General features: G+C 39.2%; 1 protein-coding gene across 1 annotated transcript in view; it reads left to right on the plus strand.

The window, feature by feature from the left end:
* stk17a (serine/threonine kinase 17a) overlaps positions 1-13,853 on the plus strand; it is a 31,092-nt gene that overhangs the window by 3,251 nt on the left and 13,988 nt on the right. The window contains exon 2 of the mRNA XM_061064409.1: positions 7,915-8,127. Within this exon, the coding sequence (XP_060920392.1) occupies positions 7,915-8,127 (213 nt within the window). The remainder of the gene's footprint in view (positions 1-7,914; positions 8,128-13,853) is intronic.

Here is a 13,853-nt window from a genome sequence, read left to right on the forward strand (position 1 = left end):
GCAGCTCGTGACGGATGCTTCGCTTAACAGCTGATGCTCTGTGCTTTGTGCTGTGACATGCGCACCATACCAAATGTTTTTTTTAAAAAAACAACTAACTTTTAAACGGTTAGCGATTTTACTAAACATTTACTATTTTTCTAAATGTTTAGCTTTTAAACCTTTAGAAGTCACACCACTAATTATTTTTTGCAGATTGATAGGCATTGCATAATGAAGATCCAAAGAAAAATTGTGCCAGACTTCAAGGTCAAGGAACATATTTAATACCAATTAGCTTTATGGTATTAGCATTTTTCCACTTCCTAATCCTAACCAACATCAGTATATAATATTGTTACACAACACAGTTGAGAAGGCATTGATTCCTATACCCCAAACACAACTGTTAGATGAAATTTAATATTGTTAACATGATTGAATGCTTCCATCAGCTGTTTTATATTGGTACCTAATTTAATTGGGCATTTTTTAAAATGTAAAATAACACACTTAGTATGATAATATGATGCCATAGTTGAATGGTTGAACACCATATCATAGATATCAAAGAGCATCAGCTATACAGTTGAATTCAGGATGTACATAGTTAAGAAGATCAACTTTGCTTCACAAGCACCACTCAAATTGAAGCCCCCTACAGTTTGTCTGATATGGGAACACAATGCTTTGGGTAATTTGCATTTCAACAAAATTTACTGAGGAACCATCACCATTGTCATCAGATTAACTTATTGCAGGGTGGTTGAGTCAGGCTTTTAACAGAGATGTCTGAGTTTGCAGCAGAATACAATCCATTAAAAAGCTACAGAATGTTCTCAAACTGTTGCTAAGTAGAACCAATTTAGAAACTTGACATTGTTAAAAAGGATATACATTTGTATTTGTATTGAAACTGTCAGTGTTTGACCTCCATTAACTGGCTACTTTTCGAGGGATAGAGATAGAGGATGGGGGGGTTTAAAGTATTACCCTCCAATGCGTCCCTGCAGTGGGAGTCCCAGATGGCTTGAAGCCAAGCTCCTTTAGTAACTACGACAATGGTGCAACAGTCATTGTATCCATATGGTTAAGGCCAAAAGCTTTTTCCATGGGGGGTCTTAGTGACAGAAATGGCCACTCTCTTATTAGTCCTTATGGTCCTGGTCAGAGTCCTTATGGTCCTGGTCAGAGCTCTTTGGTGATTGCATATAACCAGCCTGGTCCTTGAGCTAGGATTTAGCACTAGGAGACTTTTAGTCTTTTTTTTCTGATAGCAGGGGTTGTTGTTGACATTTTCAAAATCTTACTTATTCTAATAAAGATTTTAAGAGTCACTAATACATGTATTTTTTTCTGACTCAAATTATATTCTTCTAAGATAGACTACTTTGGTAATTGATATCTTTGCTGTAAAGGCCCTGACACACCAAGGAGACTGTCGGCCGTCTGTCTGTCAGTGAGAGGTCGCCCCCCTAGTCGCTCCAGTTGGCCTTTTTTTGTCAGACTCTACATGTAGAATCTGAGGAGCCGTCGCCGGCACGGTTGGGGGTAGGAATCTCTCTGATTGGCTGTTCAGCTAAGCGAAACAGAAGAGCCACTGCACAAGAAGAAATGCGGAAGCGCCTCTTCTCTTCTTGTTCCACAAATAAAAGACCAAGGGCTGACAACGCCAGCACCATTTTCTACTTTTTATCAGACATTATTCTCCATTAAAAGTTCCTATATTACGAGTGTTGAGCGACAGCGGTGAGAAAATTGTCTTCTCGTATCACAACAAAGGTTTATTTATCTTCTGGTTTCCCCTTTTTGGAATGACGATTACAGACTACCGCCACCTGCTGGCATGTAGAGTTATTTCCTTTCATGCATGCGCAGAACGTACGTGTTGGTTGGCCGTCGGCTGTAGTCTTTGTGGTGTGTTCTAGTGAAACTTTTTGGCCAAGACAAACGGCGTCACAGCTGGCCTTCGTCGCCACCAGTTCTTGGCCGTCTGCTCAGTGTGTCAGGGCCTTAAGTCATTCTGCATGGTACGTGTCTTGAAAATCCTAAAAATCACTCATTGTAGAATTGTTTTCTGATTCCTTTAATCAGTTACTTCATTAGCTTTTCACCTCAAGTTGTCAGATATTTGTTGTGAACCTGTTTGAATTACATGTTCCAACGCTAAAATAATGGTGGTTTGAAAGTGATCTTAAATTAATTTATCTATGCATGAGCAAAATATATAGATTGGATTATATTTTTGATTACTTCTTATTACATCGTGGTCTGTGGGAATATGTGGATGTTGTATATTCCACAGTCCTTTTAGTTCAATGGAGTTATCAGATTCTGCCTCTCTTGTATACTGTGGTGGAATCCATTCTAACTGATAAGTCTAACCTACATTATTTACTGGCTGACCTCATCCCTGTAATAGCCAGTCGAGAGTTGGAAAAATGGGGTCATCAGTTGATCAATTTTTTTCTATCAGAAATGCATTTCAGTTTGGGTCATCCTAGCTATGTGCCTGTGGCTTGGAGCCAAACCCTGGTGTGCACAGGGGGAATCCGTTGATGTCGTTGGAAGAGTTTGGCCATAAGCCAGTGGAAATCTTTATTTCATTAAATGAATCCAGGGTTGCCTGACAGCCTCTAAAACAGCCCAACCATGAGACTGCAAACAGCCCGCACAGACAAACCTGACATCACCTTAGTAGTTAAAGAACTGATGGCCAATTTGATATGGGCTGAAGCACTTATCCAGCTCATTGGACACTTAGTTTGTCCATCAAAATGAAGAGAAGAAAGGGGGGTTCCAAAAGCCAACGAACACAGCTAACCTAAATAGACTTAAAACTAATGTAATTTACTGCAACATAAACTTTTGTTATAATCTGTAATTTGAACGTCCCAACACAGAGGTCATGGCAAATAATCGGCCATTCAGCCATGTAGCAGCATGAATATCATCAATACCCTTTGAGCAGTCACTGTAGTGTATTTCAGCACAATTGCACAAAATCAAACCAGAGTTTAAACCTTAAAAATATGAGTGGAAAAAATCTCTGTGCATTATCATTATGCAGTCAAAGTTCTGACTAATTACTAGTTTGATAGGGCAACCCATTTTAAATCTGTGATGCATAAATCTTTACTTAAACTAGGCTGTGGTGAACCTGTGAACAGCTGGTGCAGAGAGCTGTGAGGTTCTCTGCTGCAGCTTGGCTTTAAGTCTGTAACGTCCCTAAGGCAAATACTGCATCCATTAGGCTGCTTCTTTACAGTAAATGTAACCGTTCAGGGCCATCACCTCTGGCTTGGACACAAACACACACACACACACTCACACACACACACACACACACACACACACACACACACACACACACACACACACACACACACACACACACACACAAAAGCCAGCTCTTTCAGGGTGTAGTCTGTGAATGAGGCTGCTGGCTTTGGAAATGTGCTGACACAGCTTTAGAAAAGGCTGTGGTGGCCCAGTGTGGTTTCTAAAGAGCAGGCCCAGACTCCCAAACCAAACAGCATCTGTCTGCTGCTCCAACATGTCCACACCCAGACCCAAAACATACTGCTAGCAAAGATCTTTGAACTACACTGACTTAGATTATTAAGGATTTTAAAATAACATAAAACTCACTGTGCTACCAAACTCAGTAACACAAATGAAGTCCTGTTGATACAAAGAAATGTAAGTTCTTGTAAAAGCTTGACCAACCCATCTACTTGTGCACAAAAACGCCTAATTTCAAGAAACTTCATTGCATCTATCAATGTTTGGCTTGTTGTCCTAAACCAATGTTAGCCGAACGAAGACATCACTTACTGACACTGGAAAGCATTCTGTAATAATGCAACAATGTCGAGTACAAAAGTGTATGACGAGTTTAGTCCTTGTTTCAATTGTGTATTTTTTGTAAGATTTTTGAATTTCAATTGTATCTACAAAACTGAGTGATACTAAATGTCTTGCTGGTTTTCCCAGCTGTTTTAAAGTTCAGAGTTAGTCTCATTGTAATGTCATCAGCATAATGTAAATTATTATTATTATTATCAACACTGAATGGTTGAATAACTGAATAATGCACACGTAAACACTGAGCAGTACACCTGCCAGATTTGTAGTGTCCATATGTGTGTTAAAGGTGAGGTGAAAGGTAATTACATGGCTAACAAGATTGACGGAAAGGTCAGAGGTCACATGTGTCACAGTTGTCCTGATGTCAGCAGTGAGATTCTTCATTCTCTCACGTTTTTTGTAAAATGCAAAACATGACCCATTTCTACCGTAAGCTCTGTGAAATCTTCAATATATGAACACTATGACAAATGAATTGAATCAATTCATCTTTTTCTCAAATATTATACTACACATAATCAACAAAAGTTGCCTCATGATTCTTAACAAACAGAAGCAGATGTAGACCAAACTCATTGTAATGTTATTTACAGAAACCCCAGTTGCACCATAAGTCTCCTCTGGGATGTTGTACTCTGTAGCTCCGAGCTTCACAGGCCTCATGACTCTCACATGAGCATGAAGCAGCTCAGTCTAGTGCTTTAGGCCCAGAGCCGGTTACCACACTCTGCACCCGATACAGGTTCTTTTTAGCTTCCACACAGTCTTACTCTCCGTATACTCGCACATTGTGTTCCCCCTCTAACTATCATAAATGTTTTAAACTCCCTCTTGGCACAGAATGATAATAACACTCTTTGTAATAGTTCTGAGAGTCTTTTTGGTTTTTGCTGGAAATGAAATAAAGATTCCTCTGTGTATCAATTTATTCACAGAAAACAAACTGAAGACATTTGTATTAGATCTTCACAGTTAAGTTATCCGTGAAAGAAGGGGCTGATGATTGCATGTTTAAAGCTGAGGTGTTTTCTTATTCAGGGCTACAACAGGGCATCTGTTGTAGCATTTCAAAGCTGTTTTTCTTACTCAATTAGACATGAAAGTAATTTTCCTCTCTATTCACATCCCTCAATCATCTTTGAGGGATGCATTGAGACAAATTCAGGATATTGCACAGCAAGCCATTGACCACTTTTGGTTCTGAAATCATGTGGCTAAGTGTTTGATGTTTGCATTGTAGATATGTAAGGTTAAAGGAAAAAAATAAAAATGTAATTGTGTTTCTCGGACTTCATTTAGTTTACAGAGTTGATTATAATTACGAGGCAAAGACATTATCCACAATCACAAGAATGTTGTGATCCAAGCTTTATCAATCCAGTTGTTGGTTAGTGTTTTTTCTAAAGGCGTCACTACTACTATTAAAATAACTTTGATATTCACAGAGGTTAAACTGTTGATGTGTGTGTTAAGTGAACTAAACAGTTAAACGTCATCACCCTTCTAGTCGGTACTAGAATTACTAGTCAGTTAAACACATTGCTTATATTTTATATGTTGGCCCGATGCCAGTCAAATGTTATGCTCAAACTGCAACGCAGCTACTTTCACTTGCTGTAGCCATAAACTGGCTGAGGCTCCAGTTATTGGGCCTGCTACCAGGATTTAAACAAGCACAGTGAACAACTCGTAGGAGCAGCACGGTTTGGAAGTTTTTTAATCTATAACACTAAGATGAAAATGTTTGTGGACTGTGTCAGGTTAAACTAGCTTATTCACACTATGTGCGACTACATTTAAAACAGGAATATGGACGAACATGCAAGGTGGACCAGAGGCTGGCACTACTTGTATAAGCCACACTTTGCTAATTGGTATTGTTTACCCTCAGACACATTCAATTGTGCTCCATTTTGATTTTTTGATCTTTCTTCATGTCAAGGCAAATTTAAAGAAGCAGGGAGAGCAGTTTTGGCGTGTCAGTGTGACTGAGACTTGGCAGTGGATCGGTCACGTTCATGCTGCTGATTTATTGGAGCATTGACTGCCAACAGTAGCCACAGGGAAAGCATGATGTTGGCCTGTCGTCTCCATCACCATTCACATTTCACCAGATCTCCCCTGGGCAGTGAGCACACACAGTGCTGTGGTCCTCACTCGGGTTTACCTCCTAGCTAAAATAGAACTGGGTCAGGCCAGACTCTTGTGATATAAAGAGAAAGGAAACAACATCCAAAGCCAGGTCTGCAGAGTGTTTTAAGGTTGTTTGAAACCAAGCATTAACACTATATCTATCTGTGAAGCTGTGTTTTAACTTAAACTTGAAATCAGACTCTGCTTCATTAGCTGGCAAACTGCTGGTGCCAGCAGCAGCTCTTGCTTTTTTTAAGCTGCTTTCATTCTGACTGTGATAAAAAGCCTTTAATAAGCTTGTTTTCTACATAAAAGGACACCAGTTTACTGCCTTTGAGAATGTTCCAGAATTATGCAACTACAAAAGCCACTTTCTTTTTATTTAATTTTGTCCTCCTTTAGGACTTCTATGTAGCGTTGTGTACCCTTTAAGGTAGTGGAGTTACTGACGACAAAGACATTCAACACTATTTAGTGACTATGTCTCAGCTGCCACTTTTTAGAGCACACATGCTAACAACTCCACAGAGCATTGTTGAAAGGGGACTGTCTGACACGTTACCAGATCCCTTGGTATTTTCTGAAGTCATCATAACTAATAATTGAGAGAGATCATTTTTTGGTGTGTCTAATAATTGTGTTCACCTTTTATCTTTGTTAGCAGAGTTGCTCTACGTGTCAGAATACTTTATTAATCCCGGTGGTTATATTAGAGTAATATTGGAGGCAGTGTTTGGTGGTTGGTCTATCATTTTTGTCCAAACTGGAGTACCTCAATTGTTACATTGTTAAGCATGGTGTAATATAAAGGCATCCATGGTTGGTCCGTAGTGGGTAAATCTTGTTATCTTTTATGATCCCTTCACATATTTTCAAGTACCTATTTTCCAGGCATATACATGATGTCATCTCAATGAAAAGTACGAATTTAGGGGATTAAGATTACCTACAATTAGTTTTAAGCACTATCATGTGGTCAGAATTTAATTTGTCTACAAACTCTTTGCTTTTCTTTAGTGCTGATAAGCAAATTTCCATATGCTAGCTCACTAAGCTAAGAAGGTAAAAATGGTAAACACTACCTGGTAGGGCTGGTTAAAAAAATCGATTCATCAATGCATTGCAATTATTATTATCACATTTAAATATCGATTCAGGGAAATCATGAGATCGATTTTTTTCCCGTTGTATTGACACCCCTCTCCACTGGGGGGCACTGTGGGTGCTGTGCATTTTCATTGCAATAACACCCCTCTCCACTGGGGGCACTGTGTGTTGTGAATTCAGGTCAGGCACAATCGTGCACTTTACATTTACTTTTTTTTCAGTGCCATTACAGCACTGTTACGATTTAAGATTTAGCTTCAAATTCAGGTCAGGCACAAATGTGCCCTTTAGCTCATACTGTACTTTAAGGTTTTAATCTTTGTTTATTAAAGAATGATGCAATGATAAAATACATATCTGAGTCAGTTTGTTTGAAACAAATACAAACAATGCAAACATAATTATTTCACAAATATCAGAAGGTACTGTAAGTAGTTATCTGGGTATTTCTCTCATCTATGCGTAATATTGAATCGATATTGAAGCATGTTGATCAATATCGAATCAAATTGATATCTAATCGAGCTCCCACTGTTTCATTGGCGACGTGAATGTGTATGGGATTAGTTAATACTGATGGACACTTCACATCGCAGCCTTTGTGAATGCAAAGGCGTGACCTGCGGTGTAAAAGCGCTTCGAGAAGTCAGAAGACTAGAAAAGCGCTATACAAAATAGATATCATTGTTTTTGTGAGCATGCCAAAATGAGTCTTTCGCTCAATACAGACAGGTATCATTTGGGTAAACTTGAAAGTGTCTGAAGTCATCTTAACTCAAACATGGTCCTTGTATTAACGGAGCTGGTGTTCTTCTTGACTTCCAGGGGAAAGTTTGCTGTGGTCAGAAAGTGTGTGGAGAAATGCACAGGCAACGAGTACGCTGCAAAGTTCATGAGGAAGAGACGGAAAGGCCAAGACTGTCGGATGGAGATCATCCATGAGATCGCAGTGCTCGAGTTGGCCACAGCCAGCCCCCGGGTGGTCAACCTCCACCAGGTCTTTGAGATGGCTTCTGAGATGGTGCTGGTCCTGGAGTTGTGAGTATCCATCATAGCACATTTAGCATCGTAACAAAAAAAGCTAGATTCATGAAATGAATCTAATTGAGAACATTTGAATGTTTTTCCAGTCTTAAAAAGACTTGATAGTTCCAAATACTCACAAATCTGATTGTCAAAGGCCTCAGATAACCAGGGGTTGTCCTATCCAGCCATGAGTGTTTTCATGTGAAAGAGTTTTTCATCACAAGCATCATTGTGGAGCCATGTGTGCAGTACTTTGTTTGGTAGGAGATGAAATAAAACCGTCATACCGAAGAACTAAGGTTAAGAACTTCTGGATTATTTTACTAAGTGAAGTTAACAGTAGAGAGGGTATTTGCCTCTTTAACCCAAACTGGTAGGATCCAAAGGAGAGGGGCCTGATTGAAAAGTCTGCCTCGCATACTACTTTTGAAAATTGTACCACAAGCAGGTCTGCATTCTGCAAGCACAATGTTCTAGAAGGGTTATAGGATACTACGAGCTTTTCAATATACACTGGTGCGTGACATTTAAAACTCTGTACTTGAAGAGATGGATTTTAAACTGTATTTAGATATCATTGGGAGCTAAATGCTGAGAAGTTGACATTGGAGTAATATGATTTTTTTTCCTAGTCTCTTTCAGTAAACTTTCCATAGCATTTTAACCACCTAATGAGAATTTTAAGACGTATTTGAGCAGCATAATAATAAGGAGTTTGTTGGAGGGTTTGCATTGTTTTGGATGGGATGTGCCTGATTTCTGCAATGTTACGTAGGTTATAAATGGCTTTATGGTCTAATTGAAGAACTTACCCTGATCAAATAGAACTCCCAGATTCCAGTTATGCACTTTAAAATATAGGCCAGAAGTGTCACTGATGAGTAAAGAGGATCCGGTGTGCTTGATGAGCAAAGAAAAGCCCACAAGAAGTAAATAGTGTGATGTTCTCAACGAGTGAGAGAAAAGAAAAGGCAATATAGCTGGGGCTCTTAAGTCCTGCAGGGCTTCAGGCCACATTTGAATGCTCCAGCAAACACTAGCTATTCTAGCAATGAGCTTCTCCTGTGTCCCTTTGTATATGCACACACTCACTCATGCACAGGCTGTTTTTGCAGGATATGGACGGATTGAGTTTCCTGTGTCCCACGATTATAGAGTTGTAGAGGTGAAGGAGATGTCAGTCAGACTGACAGCAGTTCGTTGTTGTAAATCCACCAGTAACACCAAATAAAGACCAACTGCAGCAGTTTGACCCAGTATGTGGGATTAGTGCACACGTACAGAACTTGCCGTGCATGTACAGTATGGTGTTGACTCCGGTAGCGGCACCAGTTGTTGATGATCTCATCTCACTGGTCATTCCCCAGCCATGCTTGACCTGGTTCCCATGGTGTGTGTGTGTGTGTGTGTGTGTGTGTGTGTGTGTGTGTGTGTGTGTGTGTGTGTGTGTGTGTGTGTGTGTGTGTGTGTGTGTGTGTGTGTGTGTGTGTGTGTGTGTGTGTGTGTGTGTGTGTGTGTGTGTGTGTGTGTGTGTGTGTGTGTGTGTGTGTGTGTTCATGCGTTCATGCTTGTGTTAAGGCTCTCCTACTTTCCCTCCTCATGCCATATTGAATTTTGCCTGCATCCCTCACCATAGAGATACCCAGAACCCCCTACCATCTACACAAACACACACACACACAAACACAAGCATTCACACACACATACATTTTAGAATATGTGTTCACAGTTCACCAGTAGATTAGAAAGTATTGACACATTCTGACTCAGCTGTCATTTGTCTTTTATGACCTCTTCACAGCCTCTGACAGAGTGATTTAAATAATAATATCAATGTTTAAATTTGCAGAAACACACTAACACCGGTTTTAACACTGGTAAAAATTGTCTAAAAAGTCTTGTAAGCGAAAGGATAGAGCCACATAACTCTTTTATTTCATAGCAGCTGGATTATCCGCGGAGTAGGATGAAAAACATTATACAGCTGTTTTCATAGGCTGAGTAGGAGTTCCCTTGACCAATAAGAAAGAGTTTTGAAGTAGTTAAACAACAGTGAGAAAAATTACAAATAATATGAATAGTTAAACCATCCTGGGTTTTTTTCAAAGCTCTGGAAACAAAAGATTTATATCCCAAACAATCAATGTGTCAATGAGAATAGCACATTTACCACTTACATATATTATATACTTATAATCTACATTTTCTTTTGATGTCCCAAACTCATGGAACGGCCTCCAGCAAACTCTAAAGATTGGAGTCCTCTCTTGCAGAGTGTAGGATTTTCATTTCTAGCCACTTTGTTTCGAATTGTAAGTGTTTCAGTTGATCTCAATAGTTTTTGTAATTGATCATAAGTGTTTTTTTTGTTTTGTTTTTCTTGTTTTAAATGTGCATATAACCTCGGCGGCATTGGAAATGAACAAAACTTCAGTGTCCTTTCAAGAATATATAAGTGTTTGAATGCTACCTTGGATTTTTTTTTTAAACCTTTAGTCATTTAAAAAAAAAGAAATAGAGCAAACTAGAGCCCTACAGAGTAGTTGCAGCATTTTTATAGATAACTTGCTGTAGATTTGTGAAATGACATGGATTTTAGATATTTGAAGTTATTTATAAGTGTTCAACTTTTTTGTAAACATAGTTTCTAAATACTTATATCCCCATGATCCTTTGCTACCGTGTCTTGAGGGAGAAGTCAGTCAAGGGTGCATATCAGAGCTTCAGACCATTTGCAAAATGTTTTGTTTCAGTTGGAAAACAAGACACCAAAGTAGAGTGTCTGTAGTATCTACTGAATCAGAAGCTTGAAGCATATAAGCAGCATATTGTAAAAGCAGTTTTCAGCTTCAATGGGACAAAATAGTTGTAATATTCCATATTAAGAATAGAAGTTCTTCTAAATTTACCACACTTTGTCTGCAAACAAACGAAGTGACAGTTTTAATCAGGAGCCAGTGTCATCTCCACATTGCTTGTTAAAAGTAACAGAGCAGTGGTGTATTCACCGCATGTGACTCATAGGCTAAAGTTCAAATCCAAACCATGTCAATTTTTTATCATCAAACTTGTTTCCTGCTTTCACTGAGTGTTTCCATGGAGAGAGATAGAGCAGAGACGATGGCAGCATTGTTAGGCTTGTGTCTTTTATAGGATTATGTGCTGTCAGCAGCCATACAGTGCAATCTGTCTGTTAAGGAGATCCCATTAATGCCCCTTTAAATGCTCCAGTCAGCCCAGTCCTCCCCCACCTCAATCCATAATCCCGATCCCAGCCCTTTGTTGAGGAAAAAGGATAATCCCAGAATTAACTTCTGCCCTGAATGAAGATAGCTCCCCTTGTCACGGACACACCGTCAACTGGCACATACAAACTCAGACCAAACAGAGCATCCCATATTCTCATGATATTAAACGAAGAGTAATCAAAGGAATGTAAAAGTGATGGGAGAAATGTATGTCTAAATAAAAATTGCAAAAAAAAAAAGGTTTTTAATTGAATACTTGAATCAAACGCCATATTTTAAATATGGTGTGTGAATGTGAGTGTATAGTCTCCAGCCCCCTCGACCCCGATCGGGAAAAGCGGTATAGATATTGGATAGATAGATTACAGGTCTATCCACTTAGATATTCCAATAGAGTAGGTGTGCAGGCCTGTATGATCACAAGACCTGTTTCCACCAAGCGGTCAGGTTTGGTTCAGCATGGTTTAGTACGGTTTGTTAATGTAAATCCTGATGTAGCTCGCGTTTCCACAGCCAATCGTACCCTTACCCATCACTAAATCACAGCGGCACAAAATAGTGTAGACAGCCAAAGAAGGTGACACAGTAAACAAGAAGCAATGATTCCTAGGAAGGTCTGCATCTCTGAGGCAAAAAAAAAAACAGCCTTGAAATGACTCTCTCTAAATCCACAGGATATTTAAACGTTTTGTGTTTGTTCTTTATTACCGCTGCAGCATGGTAAGTGAAGATTCTTTTGACCAATCGACGGACTGCAGTGTATCTAGCTCCAGCCTTGGGTCGGATCGGTATCCTTGGCATCCCAATAGAGGGTTACTATAAAAGTGGAACAGTACGGATCAGTTATTTTGATTCCATTCCCAACTTTTGACAGTGGAAATGTCAATAAATGTGTACCGTACAAAACCAAACTGAACCAGGCCGCTTCGTGGAAACGGGGCTTTATTTCTATCCCTTAAAACATCTGTACTAAAGGTAATTTCTTCTCCAAAGCGCCATCATTTTTTATTAGAAAGGGTTTAACAAGGTGGCATTATTAAAGGAATCCAGTGGCTACTACAGCTCTAGCATAGAATGATAGCACTTTAAAAGTCTATTTGGTGATGTTTCTGCGTCAAGCACTCAGTATCCTCCAACCCTTCTCCAACCTCACAAAATCTGACAAAGGTGCTCTTTCATAATGACTCATGATGTGAAAGCAGTGAGGAATCCCAAAGTAGTATCAGTGCTTGTGACTTTGGTCACACGTCTTCATATCATAAGCTTGGTTGCACTGAATCATTTCTCCTGATAGACATGCCAACCAAACCAATAACAAAGATGTTGTAAAATAGCAAAGGATTATGGGAGTTAAAGTCTCAGGTTAAAATCTGTCCAATTCGTCAAACATTTTTTTCCCATTTATTCATGTAATGTTTTTTTTTATTTTAATAAAAACATTTTAAGGAATTTTATCAAAGGCCAACAGATTGCCGGTTTCCTTCCTCCCTCTGACATTTCATCAGGGGTTACTGTGTTTCCCAGAGAAAGTTAAAGGTATGACTGGTGTTTGCACAGCAGCTTACAAGTCTTACAACGACTTTAAATGTCTCAGCAAAAACTATGTCAGAGATGGAAAATTGTGCACACGGATCCTGTGGATATTATGAAGTCTTCAAAATGCTTAACTGAATTTTTACTCCACAGTTTGCGCCCCAGCCGTTTAATATACAAAATCAAAGGATGACTTTTCCATCTTTATTCAAACAGGGGGCTCCTTTCTTAAGTTATCAAGACAATTTAGTCCTGTTGTGATATGAATAAATACAGACATTTATTGCAAATAACTGCAGTCTGGTTTTGCATTAACCCCTTTTACACTTTATTCATCGGATGATGTAAGGATTATAAGAAGCTGTAATTTACTTTTAGGAACTCTACAGTATAAGACTTTGAACATATTGTCAGACATAAAGGACATAAAGTTTGACCTAAAAAGGACACAGCCCTAATTTCCATCAGATCTGTTTATCTGTATTGCATCTGATTTTTAAATGCACATAAATAACACATTTTTATAATGTATCTGTAAAGTGCTATATTTAACTAGTAAATCAGTGGCTTTAGATATTTTATGAATGAGGGAATGAGTCTACTAAGTGATAAATGTGTGAGTGCTCGAGGCCTTTCAACCCCACGTTTCTTCCTGCATTTTTGCTTTGAGCTGTTTTATATCGGAGGGAAATAGAGCAGAAGGCTGCACACTCTTTTATTTTCTCCTTTCTTTTTGTTTGGCCGACAGCTGAGAGATATTTCGGACAGTGGGGCAAATGGCGATGACGGAGGATTGAGGGATAGATGGAGGAGTAGATGGGGGGGGGGGTATATTTCTACAAATGAGGGTCAACTTGGCATAGAAAGCTATTTATGCTATGATGAAAGGGAGGGAGAGAGGGAGGGATTGGTGAAGGAGACAGACATGGGGACAAAGGCTGGAAGGGAGAGAAAGGA

The sequence above is a fragment of the Labrus mixtus genome, chromosome 19, assembly GCF_963584025.1.
Source record: "Labrus mixtus chromosome 19, fLabMix1.1, whole genome shotgun sequence".
In the NCBI taxonomy this organism is placed as follows: domain Eukaryota; kingdom Metazoa; phylum Chordata; class Actinopteri; order Labriformes; family Labridae; genus Labrus; species Labrus mixtus.